The 13483-nt window shown below is 41.2% G+C and overlaps 1 protein-coding gene across 1 annotated transcript; it reads left to right on the top strand.

Annotated features, from left to right (window-relative positions):
* The first annotated feature begins 7841 nt into the window (after positions 1-7841).
* Positions 7842-13186, top strand: STYK1 (serine/threonine/tyrosine kinase 1). Its single transcript, XM_009577817.1, has 9 exons — positions 7842-7950; positions 8851-9031; positions 9959-10179; positions 10455-10636; positions 11086-11169; positions 11426-11634; positions 11877-11917; positions 12182-12278; positions 12982-13186. The coding sequence occupies exons 1-9, from the start codon at positions 7884-7886 to the stop codon at positions 13184-13186; spliced, it is 1287 nt and encodes a 428-aa protein (XP_009576112.1). The 5' UTR covers positions 7842-7883.
* The last annotated feature ends 297 nt before the right edge of the window (positions 13187-13483 follow it).

Genomic DNA, 13483 nt, shown 5'->3' with positions numbered 1-13483 from the left:
CTCATATTATTTCCTCTTGTAATACAACTGCCTCTCACTTGTATGAAGTAGGTAAGCAAATAATCTTGTACAGACTTGTATAACCAGGAGTCAGGAATCTGAAATTCTTAACACAAGATTTTTCAGTGATAGGGCAGGGCTCATGGAGGAAGCTTGCAGGCCAGCAGCTGGGACTCATGTACGTGGGTTGGGTGGGAAGAAAGTCCCCAGAACTAAAATACTAAGGAACTGAGGTGCAATGAAGATTACGCCACATAGCTAATGAGGACTGAGGGCACCAGCAGAATGCAACGGTGACCCCAAGGGCATCATAACAGGAAAAGGTCACAGGGCAAGTTCAAGAATATTATGCAGTCTGGTTGGGGAGCTCTGGATGGATTTTGAAGGGGGTTTGTAAGTGAGGGTCGTTGCCAGGGCTGTGTGGGAGCTCTGGGCTGGACTGGTGCAAGGAAAGGGCAGGGGAGAGCTGACAGCAGGACTGGAAAATGCTGGCAGAATGCATGGACAGCCGGAGCAGGAAGGATATGAACGAGCAAGACAGAACATTAAAAAAGCCTGTGTTACTGCTGTCTGTTGTAGCATGTTTTGGTGTTACTAATCTTTTATCTCTTTCTTCATTTGCAGATTGTGTTCCTGATAGAAAGAGCTTTCGGTGTCTGGAGTCTTAGGGGTTTTGTACAGATTTTATGTTCCAAGAACCCGTTTTTTCTAAACGTGGACCTGTAATCTGAAGTGTATGATTTCTGTTTGTTACGTTAGCCTATCACTCTTGATCTGTGTTTGCCTGCCTTTCAAATTATGCTCCAGGTCCCCACCCGAGGACTCTTTGCTTTGCCTGTCTCTGACATGTGCGGGTGAGCAGCTGGTGCAAGGAAGCCAGGCAGACCCGTTTTACAAGTGTGTGCCTACCTGTCAGCTCGTGTTTGGACGTACACTCACACGATCTCCCTGGGGAGACAGCTGAGAAGACCTTGAGGAGTAAAGAATTGAAGCTGAGCACGTCTGGGGTAGGAAAATCAGTGAGGAGGAACTTAGTCATAAGAATTACAACCACACAAGGTAACCATCAGCGTTATCAGGAGTGGCCTCAGACAAACTGGGAACCGGCAGCAGGCGAGCTTCAGGAAAAGGCTACCGCAGGGCAAGAGAAGTGGTGTAATTCAGGTAAGTGAGAGAAAACACTGCTGGATGATTAGCTAATGAATGTTTAATTTTTTAAAAAGACTTTTATTAACATAAATGTGACCTGAAGTAGGATATAGCTGTACCATAAAGTCTATACCTCTGTGTATGTATGTATATACATCTGTGCATGTACTTAATTGCTTGTATTGAAGATACAGTAATAAATTTCAGTGATCATAATGGTATGGGGGTTTGACCAAAAAAAAAAGAGATAATTTCTTCTACATGCAGGTTGATTTAAACAAAATAACTTCTAGGCACATTTTAAACAGGAAGAAAATAAAAAAGGAAATAAGTTTCATGTAAAATTAGTCTCAGTTCACTGAAACAATGCAGGAAGCTAACTCTAAGCCAATGTGGTGCAGATACCTAGATTTTTCTACGTGTTTACCTGTTTGCATGTATTGGGGGATGTGCGTGTGCATGAGCTATTGATTAAATTATATACAAAATCTATGTTAAATGCACCAAGAAACATCCAAAAGTTGGGAAATTGTGAAGCTAAAGTTGTGTACATAGCTTCAGATCAGTTTCCTTGTGGCTGTGCATTTATGAAAGCAGATTCATGTTCCATTTCTTAAGCCATTATGCAGCAATGTAATATCATGTGGTATTCTCATCACACTGTTTTTTACAACAAGAGCTACATGTGTGCATGGTCCTATGAAAAACTCCTTCATTCTTCTTATGTCCTGTCACAGCTTTTGCTGTCACAGGTTTTCAGGATATCTGTATCAAGTTTGTGCTAGGGTTTGATACGGTACTGGCAGCTACCACCAAAATCAGTCAGTGAGAAAGAGACAGAATGGCCGGCATTTTCAAAAGTAATGTGTGATTTTGACTACACAAAAGGAAGTCATAGGTAAGACTGCTGTTGAGAGCTTGGCCTCTAGACTTTTCATATTCCAAACAGCCTGCTCACTGAGGGCTTCAGGTCAATGTATTCCTCACTTTATTATTATTATTTTAACTTCTATTTTGCAGATTACCTGTGAGGAATAACTTTTCATGGTCTTAATTCAGGGGGAGTGTGATCAAGATATATGTTAATTTTTCAGAAACTACAGTAGGCTGTGTCTGCATAAGAAAAAAAATATTTTTGTCTTAATCACCATTCAGTTTCTGTACCATTTCATACTTCTGTACTTGGACTTCCTCACGCTGCACAAATGAATTAATTTTTGTGAGATGGTCTAAGTTTAAGCAAAACTTAGCACCATGAGGACTTGCATATCTCCACTGATACGATGCCAGTTTGGACTAACCTTGTTAGCATAAAAGCACAGCAGTGCAGAGTCCTCCTGACTTGTATTTCTGAATGCAATAGCGACTTTGCCTATTTTTTCTGCTCCCTTGAAAAGGAGCCAAGTTTGCCCTGAGTAAATCACCTGCTCAAATAGCAGCATGGACCTCATTATTTGCTGTTTTCTGCATGGTATAGCTCTTCCGAAGTGATCAGCCTAATTTTCTTTCACTCCTTTAATATGCTTCAGTGGCAGCTAGCCTAGGTTTGATGTTCAGGTACTGCTTCTAATTGTGGGTCAGGAGAAAATCTTGAGTAACTGGACGTGATTTTTTGAAACGCTTTGTTTTCTTATAGGGTGTCACGGTTACCAGCTGTTGCAAAAGTGAATTAGAGTACCAAATCTTTATAGCTGAGACATTATTACAGCCAGTACAGCAAGCTGAAGGATATTATCAGTAATCCTTGTTCAGGACAGAAGTGAGGTGGCTCTGGTATGTTACAATCTGGGTTGACTGGTCAGAATTTCCCATTCTGCATAGTTAGAGATGCTGCTTGGTAGCCCATGGGTGCCTTATGGTGAGAGGTGAGATGACTCAAGGGGCCAGGGAAACCTTGCAAAGATGTCATGATCTGCCAGGGTGTTGTAAATAGTCACTAAGGTCTTCTGAAGACGGAAGAGACAGGATATGTAGTCTAACAAATACATAGCTTTTTGCAGAAATACATTCTTATGGCATCAAGTTGTTAAGCTTGAAACCTGTGGGACTTGTTTTTTATTTGTTTTGGACGCTGCTTTTAGTAAAATGATGGACATTACAGGGGAAGAAATCTCTGTTTTGCTGTTTGGTTTTCCATGGTGCTTTTCTTCTCCCTCTTCTCTCACATTCAATGTCCACAACTGCTCGGCTGTCCTGAGCCCACATGTTGTGGTTTCACTGCCATTTTGGTTCCTGCAATTTCCTGATTGCTTCCCTCCCTTTCAGCTGCATGGCCAGGGCAGTGTGCTTGTGCATAATGGTTGCCTAAGCCTTGACTGGTGGCCATGTTCAAAGGTCATGTAAAAGAGGAGGAAAATAATAAAAGCAGTACAGAAGTGGTGACTGGAAAAGCTTGAGAGTATGGTTCTGCCACTGTAAGAAATTAAATAGAAGGCATCATGGTTAAAGGATTTGTTTTGTCTTTCATCAGTCAGGCAGTATGCTGGACTGAAGTGAGTTACTCAGCTGTTCTTTACATGCCTGTAGTCATATTACAGTTGGTCCTCAGAATTAGTGCATGAAAAACACCTGTAAGAATATTTTTATAATAAAGTGGTGTGCAGTTAGTGCAGGCCAGGAAGTCTGGAGAAATAACTACATTAAATTCCATATCAGCTCATAGCACAGTTTAAAAAATCTAATGAAGATCCAAATGAATCCTAGCCTTTATTTTTATCATATTTAATTAATTTAATCAGCTGTTTCTTTAGGCAGAATAGCTAATCAGTACTCAAGGATTTACACATTTGCACTGATGATGGGAACTGATGTTAATGCCAGACGTATTCACTGGCAAAACTGTATTTACCGTGAATATGTTCAACATCTTATTTTCCTGAACATGGCAGGAGCAAGCAGCAGGCAGTTTCTGTGTGTGCAGTTCTCAAGCCGTCTGCTCCCATATATTCCATGGACTTTATATTTCTCTTCAGTCTTCACCACAATGTCTGTCACTCAGGCTTCTTGACTCTTACATGCTCGCACTTTAAATAGCATAAATTGAGCCTGATGAGAAATCTAAGTCCATAAAATGCGAGAGAGGATTGATTATTTTAGGGCAGATCACCTTCCCGATCCAGTTTACCATATTGCCATGTGAATGCTTGTGCTAGGGCTAAAGGGACAATATACATGCGGGAATGAATGACAGGGGACTGGAAAAGTCATAGTAAGGCTTATGCTGGCACACAGTGCCTGTGGATATGTGCTGACACAGGGAGTGGTTTCACAGTACAGCTTTAGACAAGTTAGCCATTCACCACCCTGGGTAGCAGGAGACCCATTTCCCCTGTACCTCTTTGTGGAGTGTACTCCTGCCACTTCCTTGAGCCTGTGCTGGCACTTGTTCAATTGCTTGGTGAACTAATACCACTCACTAAAATGGCAGGAAATCACCATGGCAAAAGAAAAGTTAATTTTTCCTGCTGGCTTAGTGGTTTGAATCAGTTTACCATGTGATCAATTGCACAGCTGGGAGTGAAACAAGGAGTGGAAGAGAGCAGAGAGAAAAGAGATACTCCCTTCTTTTGGCATCGGTGAGCACTTAATTCAGCTCAGCTGCATTCACAAAACCATATTCACATTCAGTATTGGGGCTTCCTGAACTAGTTTAAGCAGACCCCACACCTGCCATCTTTTACCTACTTACCTGTCCCTGTGTTGCCCTCTGTGCTTTGTTTAAATAGACAGGGCAGCAGGTCAGCTTGGCAAACAAACATGGCTGAAAACAAAACACCACCTTTTTCCCCAGTGTTGGCAAACGTGCACAGAGGAGCAGTAAGTGTCCATATAGGGCAGATATGGGGGCTAATTAACCTGGCACTGTTGCCAGGCTGTGAAACTGCTGCGCCTTGCACAGATTAGATAGGCCCAGCCAAGGAGAGCAGACTGTTGAAACAAATATATTTTTGAAAGTAAACAATAAAGAGAAATGAATTCCAGTGAGTGGATTTCAGTGTATGTAAAAGAGCAATAAAAAAATAGTGGAATAACTAAGCTGACATTTACTTGTCATTGCACAAATTGTCTAATGCAAATTCTAAATTGAAGTAACACAGGATACGTTCTCCTATGCTCGTGATCTAGACAGCACTGGTGTTGGTACAAGATACACACAGACAAGGAAAATCATAATTCCAGTGAGGTACAGGTATTGAACCTCTTAAGGTATTTTTTGTCCCCCTTATCCTGGCTTGGTACTGGAAAGCTGTCTTCATATAATAAAATAAGTATTTGAGCACTGCCAATATGCTTTCTGCTGTGTGGTGAGTATGTATCCGTACATTGAAAATGTTAGTTCCACATAATCTCCATGTGTCCCCTGCGGTACACTGCAAAAAATAATTGTTAAATGTATAACGTGAGATCTGTGGGTTTCTGAGTTACCACTCTTGTTGTGAGGATGGAAATGTAGGAACTGCAATAATGTTAAGTTAGACCAGTAAGTTGCAGAAGGAGCTAAGTATGAGAATTCATTTGGTCTTGGCCTGGAAGGTAGCACTGAAAAGCATTTCAGAATTATGAAGTGCAACTTCTTTTCCTACTTCCTGAGTTTTGCAAGAGGATAGATGCATAGAGTGTAAATGGACTTGTCTAATCAAATTTTTCCAGTGGTAACACCTGTGTGGCTCTATAAGCAACAGCAACAAAAGGGAGTGCCAGTGCAAATAAAGCACCAATGGCTGCCAATGTTTTTACTTCTGGATCCCATAGTTCTGCCCTGAGTACGGTTAGAAAACTTGCGTGCCACCCACTGGCATCACTGATGGGAGGTGAATCAGGGAGTAGGTAGGAATCTTTTTTACGGACAGGAGACCAGTGTAGACATGGTTGCTGCGTCAAAGTTTTTTTCCATGGATCTTTGCTACTATATGAGTGTCTTTCTGTGTAAGTACAAGTTGGTATGCGTATGCTTATATGTGCTGTGCATGCACATCGTTTAAATGTAAGTGCGCATTTCTAGTGAGCATCTGTACAAAGCAAAGTCATTAGGTAGTGTTAAGATGGAGCTTGGACTGTTTATGACTCAGATTATACAACATGATTGCTGGCTAATGGTCCTAAAGTCTATTTTCCTGTGATGCCCTCATGTCTGTTCATGTGTGTCTTTCATATCTGCGTGTACCTGAGAGTGAAAGAAGCTAGAACTGTTCCTTTTATGGTGCTACCAGTGTATTTGTGTGTAAGTGTGTGTATGTGTTTTAGCCAAGGTAGCTTGAGTTAGTGTGCTTGCTTTCAGTGTACCTGAAAAACTTGGTGTTACTGCCGTATTATTGCTCTTTCGATTGGATTCATGTTGTGGCCACACCCCGAAAACAGGTGAATTTGCTAACATATTAAGAATCAAAGGAAATAAAAAATGAAACAGACTTCTTGTGATATCTTAAAGTGCAGATATATTCCATTTTCCTCTTTCTGCTTGCCTCTGTTGTGCAACTGATAAAGCATAATTTCACCCCTTAATTTTAAACATGAGAACAAACTCTGTTTAATGTTTCCATAAAACCATAAAACCATATTAGTATCAATAATAATGCCGTATATTATTATTAACATTTGCCATAGCTGAAAATAAAGTAAATACTTATAGGATAAAAGTCCCAATGCCTGTAAAACGTTCTAGATGATACTGTTTGTGAAGCTGTTAAGTCTTAAATTTTTGGCAATGTTTATAAGGAACAGTGGCTAAACGTACATGCCTTGCCTTTCTGTCACCACGTTGATTTTTACAATTTAGAAATAGTGGTCCAGGTCCCCTGCTGATGTAAATCAATGCAGCACTACAGAGCCTATTCCTATCTTATGACTTCAGTCCTCAGTAATCTGTAATGCAGAACAGCTGAAATTCCACATCAGGGATGTGTTTTGGGAGGCCTGCAGCTGATCTGCAGTCCTGGCGCAACTCAAAGACACTGGCATACACTGGTGAATGTAGCCCTGTCTGAGCACGGTTGTACACATGACAAACACACTTACACAATCAGAAGGTTTTGTAGGTGTACGATTGCACATGCTAAGGGATTAGGCTAGTGATAGCTGAAATTACAGCTGGAAAGGTGCATGCTTGCACAGGCTCTGGATTTTCAACTACAAATGCAGAAGAGTTCCAGATATTGTGATTCAGATTAGTTATAGACCTGGCAGTGTTAAGGAGTCAGTACCAGAGAGCCCTAATGACAAGACTTCTTTTTTCCTTGTCTTTGTGGAGCAATAATACGAGTTGTGGCAGGGGCTGTAGTCAAGAATGACAGACATTTTGTACCCATGCTGCTGATCTGTGCATTTGTAATGGACCAGAAGATAAAAGGCTGAGCCATTCTGGCATCTAAGTAGTGTGTTAAGTAGAAGGGTATTAGCTATTCTTTAAATATAATTAAGTTATTGACTATGATTTTTTGTGCATATGCCTACCCAATTGCTTGTGAAGCACTGTAGAACAAGCTTAATCTTAACTTCTCTCTGGTCATGCAGTCTCCCATTCGTAGGATTTGATAGTGGATATCCTGTATCATTCTCTAAGCCTCGAAGTCCCAGAGCTGCTTCTTCAGACAAGCACTGATCATAAGAGGTAGAAAGCTCCATATTCAGCTCACTTGTTGCTTCATAAATCATCCTTCCTACGGATAAATTTCATTAATATTCTTTGTGTCTGTGCAGAAGACAGAGGTCAGAGACCCACTTGCTTGTAATTGAACATGGCAGGGGATGTAAAAAGATTAACACGCATGCTACTGGAATGCAACAGCAATGACAAGCTATGTGGTAAGATTCACAGATTCCTTTAAGTAATAAGCTTTCACATGCTGAGCAGGAAGGCCAGCTTTGCTAAAAAGTGGGCCTTTCCCCTCCTCCACCTGCATCCCAGCCCACGCAAAAGGATTTGACTGAGCTCTCCCTGCACTGTGTCTCAGGGTAGAACGTTCTAAAGGGGTGCAGCCTTTGTGGTGGGATTCATGTCACATAATTTTAGCCATTTGAGAGAATTTCTACTTTGAATGAGACATAATATTGTCATTAAAGATTCCCTGCTGCTTCCCTAAGGACCAGTCTTGTGAGATTTTGATGATGACTTTCTGTTATCTTTGGCAACTGAAATGTGGTCTTGCCCTATGCAAAAATAGCACCACCTCCAGATCTGGGGACCTAAGAGGGTTAGTTACCTGCAACATCCTTGTTAATTGCAGTGCCTTCCGATCAAATCCAAACCAGGTGACCACACCCTGTTTTCTTTAAAATGCTCCCTATAATTTTAGTAGAAGGAGCTGAACTTGTAATTGCACGTGTGTTTGTGATGGCACTGTAATATTCAGCTCCTCCCACCTCCCTCCTATCCCTCTGCCAGGGCATGCTCTGTTTCACTGGTGGATGATACTTACACATGGCTACAATTCCTAGCCTCTGGTATTAAGGCATTTAAATAAGTGACCTTAGGTGCAGGCATCCCAGTGGTTTCATGCGGTTTAGATACTCAGCACCTTTGAAAAATAGGGTGGCAGCACTAACAGTGTTCAGTTGCTATTCCAAGGAGCAGAGGATAGATACACATGCTTTTGGGGTTGAAAGTTACTGAAATGGGTTATTACTACTTTGTTATACAGAACCAATGTGCATTAGGCAGCGCTACTTATTCCTTGGTTTCCCATTTTCTTTTTCTGCTGATAGTTGTGCGTGAATATCAGACTGAAGTGATTGTTGTCCCAGTTCTCCTTGTGGGTTTTTTTGTCATCGTGCTTACTGTGATCCTTTGGCTCCACTGTCGAGGCTTGCGAGCAAAGCAGGAGCAATCGTCATCATCTGGACACCAAGGTAAAAAAATGTGTTTCAACCAGAGGAAAGAGTGTTTGTTTCAGTGGCCAGAAGTCAATCCCATTTCCCCATTGCTTGGGCTGTTAGGCAGTAGCATCTATGAAGAGCCTGAGTGGTATTCAGCAATCCAGTGAACATTAGAAAAACTCCTCACTTGCAGTAGTATAGTGGAATCTGTAGTATAGATGGATCTGAGAAAACCTAAAGCAACATACCATATAGACTGATTAATGTACTGTGGTGACATCACTTGAGAGCTGCAAAGTGTGTTTATGTAACAGCCTTCTAGATGCTACTGCAAGGAGAGTTTCACTGGGGTAATGATGAATGACAGTCATTTTTGATGTAGATCACACCTCGTTAATCCATTTTCTATACTGTCATTTAAGAAAATTAATTTCAAGCTCTGTCTCCCACTTCCTGTGGGGACAACAGCAAAGAGAACAGGGAGTCAGGAAAGGTTTCTTGGTACTGCAAACATATGTTGCTGTGTGGAAATGAAAATCCAGTTTTGAACTGATTTTGGGATTGCAGAAGAAAAAGCCTCTTCAGCCTATAAAGGCAAATAATTACGAACAAAGATAGGGCCTTTGTGGGAACACCCTGTGCATGTCACTTTTATAACAACTGGTAGCTGGTGATAAAAGAAAATGGTTGTTGCTTCAGCAGATGGGAATCAAGTACAAATGTGTCTTATCTAGGAAGTTTACATAGTTAAATGTAGTAGAGATCTCCAGACTCCTTCTGCCTTTTCATCAAATAAAGTGGGAGATAAATTCCTTTACCTCTTCAAGGGCCAGGATAAGTAAGATACAATAACAGTTTCTTACTTTGTCCTGATTTCCAAAACAGTATGGAGCAAAAATCAAAGAGGATAGAAGGACGGGCATTGCCACCTACTACAAGAGTTCATCTGTCTGCTTTTATGCATCATGTGTATTTGGTTTTGTCAGTAGGAATCCAGCTCAGTAGAGAACCACTATATCCAGCTGAGTGAGACATCTGTGGAGAGCCTGCTAAATTCTGCATCCTTGACTCTGAAAGAACTGGAGATACCGCGAGAGAAACTCTCACCAGGCACCTTGCAGCTGATAAAACATGGCCGCTATGGGAGCATCTACAGAGCACAACTGGAAACTGGGAGCCCCGGGGAGACTAAGACTGTAGTATTGAAAGCCTTACAAGGTAAGGCACATGGCCAGTATCCACCAGGATCTCTGTATCGAAGACATGATGCTGGGCAGAACTTTGCAGTCATTACTGGGCAAGAACAAGCTGTGTTCAGTATCATATTAGCTAGTCAGAGTGGTGTTTTGGTAGGAGTGTCTTGGTAGGACTAAAGAAGATTGCTGTTCATGTTGATTTTAAAAGCTACTCATCCTGTTCTTTGCTGGGTTTTTTGTTTGGTTTTGGGGATTTTTTTTGTGTGTGTGGTGTTTTTTTTTTTTTAATTCTTTCAGACCTGGCTAGTCCCCAGGAAGTAAAGGATTTCCTGGGAAGGATTAAATTCCATCAAAATCTTGGCCATCATGAGAACCTGGTTAAACTGGTTGGATGCTGTATAGACCAGCTCCCACTTTATGTGATCATGGAAGATGTGTCCCTTGGTGACCTGTTGACATTTCTATGGACATGTCGGAAGGTGAGTCAAGTGATGATAAAATATCTTCTTAAATTCCTTAGGTACATACCTATCCGTAAGTCATAGTCTGTAAGTCATAGATGATTCTTTTCATCTCTCCATGCATCCATCTATATCAATCTAAACTATTTCCATCCCCCAAAGAAGTTCTGCACAAGTCGAAACTGGAATAGAATTAGTGGATATCTCGATTGATATGATATGGTTTGGAGAAGTTGACATACTTTTGTAAAGCGAAGTCCTACTTTGCAGACCCAGCGCACCATCCATCCATCCACATCACCCATCCATGTACCCTTATATTTCAGTCAATTTATCACCAATTGTGAAATTAGCTGGCAGAGCATAAGATTAGATAGCACTCATTTTATTAGATTAGAAGGAAATTTTTCCCAGTACCCTACAGCTAAGGCATTTGTTTGATCCAAGGTCTGTCCTTTTGTTTCTAGGATGTAATGACAATGGATGGTATCCCCTATGACCTCACTGAGAGGCAAGTATATGAAGTTGGACAGCAAGTTGCAGCAGCTCTGGTAAGTCTGCTCGCATTTGCTGCATTTTTCCTTTCTTGCTTGATTGCAACACAAGTCTGCATGGTGGCCTAAGTCTTCCTGGCCTAAGCACTGAGGATGTACTTTGTTAAAACTGAGCCAAATATGCTTACATTATTTTGGTGAGCATACACCTCTATGCCACAGCGTGGAAGCCAGGCATAAACGAAGTGAAAATTTATATCAATTAAAATTCCTTTTAAAATGATTGTGGTCTCTTTCTTTTCTAACTTTCCAGGCTTACCTTGAACAGAAGAAGTTGTTCCATGGTGACATTGCTGCCAGGAATGTCCTCCTTCATCACAACTTCACTGCTAAGCTCTGTGGTTTGGGTCTGGCCTATGAAACTCACACATATGGTGCCAACTCGGTCACACAGATTGTGCCAGTCAAGTGGCAGGCTCCAGAGCAGCTCCTGAAGAAACCCGCCAGCATCAAGGCAGACATGTATGATTTAATTTTCGGACTAGAAGTTCATCTGTCTGTCGGGCCTGTCTCTTTCACTCTCTTATGTATCATGTCATGTCCTGAAGTTCACTGTAAGTCATACCTATTCTCAGCATAATGCTCCACTCTATAGCTCATACCTTCTCTTCTCATTTCTGCATGTCATGCCTAGTCATTTAAATGTATTTAAGCTAGCTAGCTAGAATGGAAACTTAACATTGCTTTGTTTTCTTTTCTTGCAGATGGTCTTTTGGAATTCTACTGTATGAAATGATTACATTAGGTAAGCAGATTTAATGATAATAAAAAAATATGTAAGGAAGCAGCAAATTTAACAAGACCCAAATTCTCAAATTTCAGAATGTAAAGTTGGACCATTTAAACAAGCATCCTGCTTTTTCCAACTTGCACAGTCTTGACAATTCCTTTTAGACTTTCTGTCAGTGTGAATTGTGGTAGGAAAAAATGGATTTTGGTAGGGAAGGAAGGCATTCTTATACAGCAGCTGCTATCTGCAACATGACTTTAATTCCTTTTGCCCTTCCAGGTGCTCCACCATATCCTGAGGTGCCACCTTCTGACATCTTATCATACCTGCAGAAACAGAACATTATGAAGCAGCCCTCAAGCTGCCAGCAAGCCATGTAAGCCACTTGCTTTATGAACAATTGAACTTGAGATCTGCAGAGCTAAATGAAGTGAGACATACAAAACTAGATCTTAAAGAAGATCTCTAAGTCTAGACTATACAAAACAGTAACCTGTTAGCTGAGGAGACTTGTTCTCACGTCTGCCACATCTCCTTGCTGGATTCTGCTGCATGAAACCTTGATTGCCAAAACCTCTCTTTCCTGCTTTTGAAAATTGCTCTTATTTCTGTTTCCATGTCTGCCCTTGCATTTTGTTGCTCCACTGCTTCCCTGCAAGGTGCAGGACTATTCTGGAGTAATCTTTCTCCTCTAAATTGTGGGATTCTCCCTGAAGTGAACAAAGCATCCACAGGGAAGGTCTAAGGCATTATATTTCCTCTTGTGAGGATGTAATTTCTTTTAATATTCAGAGGCTTTTTCTTCCATAAGGAATCTCAGTTGCTCTTTCAAAAGGGAATACCAAACAATCTTTTTTCCTTTTCCCATACTCACAGTTGACATTCTCGCAAACAACTGCATGCCTTTGTCCCCACACATTATTATGTGGTTCCAAATTTCAAAGGGTCATTGAAAGAACTTTATATGAAGCAGAAAAAGAGGAGGTCTCTAGGTATTTTAAATGAGATGACTTCACTGTAGTAAAACTTTCTGTTGGTGCTTTTCATTCCCAGCGCCTCCTTGCTTCTCCATCTTACAGGTACAGCATCATGAAGTCCTGCTGGCAGTGGAATGCAACTAACCGGCCTTCTCCAGCAGATCTGATCCGGTCCCTACAAACAGCTATAAAGACCAGCAATGACCATGCAGTACTGCAGGTGCCTGAGCTAGTGGTGCCTGAACTCTATGCTAATGTTGCTGGTGTTTATGTGCACAGTCTAGTGAGTGAATACACCATACTCTGAAGGACCCTTTCACATGTTGGTAAAGGAGAAGTCTCTGAGTTTGCCCTTTCTAGACACTTTGCAAGCTCAGAATGAGATGTGTATGTTGGGAGGCATCCCTTTGTTTTACAAACACATTATATATATCAGATCTCTTCTTCACACCTGATATAACAAACTATTATCATTATTATTATTAAATCAACCTGTTGATATCACTCTGCCAGTGGTGATTTGGGAGCGAAGTGGGTTTAGGAAGCTGTAGAAAATGTAGAAACTTGAGTTAAAAGAGTGGCAAGGTTTTGGTAGTGGGGGGGC

The sequence above is a fragment of the Fulmarus glacialis genome, unplaced genomic scaffold (assembly GCF_000690835.1).
Source record: "Fulmarus glacialis isolate BGI_N327 unplaced genomic scaffold, ASM69083v1 scaffold7315, whole genome shotgun sequence".
Lineage (NCBI taxonomy): Eukaryota > Metazoa > Chordata > Aves > Procellariiformes > Procellariidae > Fulmarus > Fulmarus glacialis.
The sequence above is the reverse complement of the archived record's forward strand: the minus strand, read 5'-3'. Positions and strand labels throughout refer to the sequence as shown.

What these genes read in the sequence shown, in the direction of transcription:
- STYK1 (XM_009577817.1), top strand. Translation starts at nt 7,884, where the DNA reads ATGGCAGGGGATGTAAAAAGATTAACACGCATGCTACTGGAATGCAAC. An exon ending in TTCTATGGACATGTCGGAAG is followed by an intron (nt 10,637 to 11,085) that starts GTGAGTCAAGTG and finishes TTTTGTTTCTAG; the next exon opens with GATGTAATGACAATGGATGG. An exon ending in GTATGAAATGATTACATTAG is followed by an intron (nt 11,918 to 12,181) that starts GTAAGCAGATTT and finishes TTGCCCTTCCAG; the next exon opens with GTGCTCCACCATATCCTGAG.